This window comes from Vombatus ursinus, unplaced genomic scaffold (assembly GCF_900497805.2).
Source record: "Vombatus ursinus unplaced genomic scaffold, bare-nosed wombat genome assembly UNPS02015326.1, whole genome shotgun sequence".
Classification (NCBI taxonomy): Eukaryota; Metazoa; Chordata; class Mammalia; order Diprotodontia; family Vombatidae; genus Vombatus; species Vombatus ursinus.
Genome location: NW_020955104.1, coordinates 76,633 through 79,243, shown reverse-complemented (window position 1 = coordinate 79,243; position 2,611 = coordinate 76,633). Strand labels below are relative to the sequence as shown.

The 2,611-nt window shown below is 40.3% G+C and overlaps 1 protein-coding gene across 1 annotated transcript; it reads left to right on the top strand.

Moving 5' to 3' along the window:
- The first annotated feature begins 860 nt into the window (after positions 1 to 860).
- Positions 861 to 1,844, top strand: LOC114031977 (olfactory receptor 52N4-like). The gene has a single exon (XM_027847179.1). The coding sequence runs from the start codon at positions 867 to 869 to the stop codon at positions 1,842 to 1,844; it is 978 nt and encodes a 325-aa protein (XP_027702980.1). The 5' UTR covers positions 861 to 866.
- Positions 1,845 to 2,611: the final 767 nt, after the last annotated feature.

Here is a 2,611-nt window from a genome sequence, read left to right as displayed (position 1 = left end):
CTACTACTTGTAGTAGTAGTAGCAATAGCAGTAGTAGTACTTTATATAGTACCTTAAGGTCTGCAAAGTACTTTATATCCTTTATCTCATTTGAACCTCACAACACACTTGATCCCTATCAATATTTTCTTACTCAGGGGAAAATTTATGATATTTGGACAGTCATAAGTAAGTTTCTTTTCTTCAGGTCATAGCTGTTCCTATTCCAAATTCTATTAACATAAAAGATTTAGCAAAACAAAATAAAATCTGTTGCTTTTTCTCTATCCCTGTTGCATAAAAATGGTCCTACTGGCTCAAAAATTTCCCCTTCTTTCTCTACACATGTGCAGAAGACTCTCACTGAGAGCTATCCATACCCTCCCCCAACCCCAAGCAGAGGTATAACTAGTAATTATGGCTTCATAGAAATTAAGTAGATGTGGGAAAGATCCTAAGACACTTTAAAACTGTTATGGAGGAGACCAAAACTCTTCATGAAGTGGAGGGGAGCATGAGAGGATTGCCTGTGAAGTAATTTTTCTGGACTGGAGCTACTATTTTGGGTGAAAGCATGTCATTTAATTGCTTCTGATTTTAATTAATTATTCTTGCTAAGCAGTTGGTAAGGTCAACTGTTTCTAAACTGATGGAGTGCTCTCTACATTTTCACTTCAGGAGGCAAACCACCATTACCATTGCCTAGTCATGGCTCTTTTCTTGTGCCAGTATATCATACTCACACAAATTTATTGGGATTTCATAACTTTTCAGTAGAACTAAAAATAAAATGAACTTACTGACCATGATAACATTTTCTATTTACCATTCCCTTCCTAGAAAGACAGAACCCCTGGAAACTGTAGACTTATTATCTCATTACCAAAATGCAAGAAATCAACCAAACCACTCTGACACCAGCCTCATTCATCCTAGATGGGATTCCAGGATTAGAGGACATGCATGTTTGGATCTCCCTTCCCTTCTGCTCCATGTATGTGGTAGCTATGGTAGGGAACTGTGGCCTCATCTACCTCATCTGGTATGAGGATACACTGCATCGACCTATGTATTACTTCTTGGCCATGCTCTCTTTGTCTGATATTGTGATCTGCACCACTGCTCTCCCCAATGCATTCTGCATCTTCTGGTTCAATCTCAAAGTAATCCGTTTCAATGCCTGTCTGGCACAGATGTTCTTCATCTACACATTCACTGTGACGGAATCTGGAGTCCTTGTGCTCATGGCTCTGGACCGCTATGTGGCCATCTGCTACCCTCTGAGATATACCACCATTCTTACCAATTCCATCATCATCAAGGCTGGGATCATTAACTTATTTCGGGGTATGATTCTCATCTTCCCAATTCTTGTCTTTATCAAACAGCTGCCCTACTGTCATGGGAACATCATTTCCCACACTTATTGTGACCACATGACTGTGGCCAAAGTCTCATGTGGCAACATCAAGATTAATGCTATTTATGGTGTGATCATAGTCATCCTAATTGGAAGTTTTGACATCATCTGCATTACAATCTCCTACACCAAGATACTCCAGGCTGTTGTCAGACTGTCATCAGCTGATGCACGACAGAAAGCATTTGGGACATGCACAGCTCACATTGGTGCTATCGTCTTTTCATATGCCCCTGCCTTCTTCTCCTTTTTAACCCATAGATTTGAGGGCCATACAATTCCCCCTTCTATTCATGTCATTGTATCCAACCTCTACCTGATCCTACCTCCCACCATGAACCCTATTGTCTATGGTGTGAAAACAAAGCAAATCAGAGAGTGTGTTTCAAGGCTTTTTTCAGGTTCAAAGGATAAATCTCATGATATTTCATTAAAAATCCACTAGGTAATCCAGGGAATAAAATATCACTGCCAAGTGAGAGGAATGACCCACCCTAAAACCCATAATGTCTCATCTCCAAGCTTGGCATGGATAGTGCCATGTGTCCAATGAAAGAGCACATACAATACTCTGGTGTTAGTCCTGAACCTACCAATGGTATATTCATTGGTCCATTCTGATGGTTTATATTACAATCTACTTATCCAGCTCTAACCTCTTTGCTGATCTCCAGTCTCAAATCTCCAATTGCCTAACCGATATCTAGAACTGGATCCCAGTAGATATTTTAAACTCAACATGTCTGAAACCTAACAACATCTTTCCCCCATGGTTGAAGGCAATACTCTCCACCCAGTCTTCCAAATTTATAGTCTAATTGTCATTCTTGACTCTTCATTATCACTCATCCTCCCCAGATAGAATGTTAGCAAGGCCTGTTGGTTTCACCTTTACAGTATCTTTTTGGTCCTCCCAAATATGCCTTTTTCTCTTCTGATACTACCACCACCTTGGTGCAAGTCCTCATCTCCTCGTGCCTGGGCTATTACAATGGCCTGCTGGTTATTCTTCCTGCCACATGTTTCTTCTTACTCTTGTACATTCAGCTGACAAAGTGATTTCCCTAAGGTGCACATTTGACCATGTCAAACCCCTACTAAATAAACCCCAGTAGCTTCCTATCACATACTGGATTAAATATAACATCCTTTATTTGGTATTCAAAGCTCTCTATAACCTAGTCCTCTCCCCACCATTCCAGTCTTCTTATA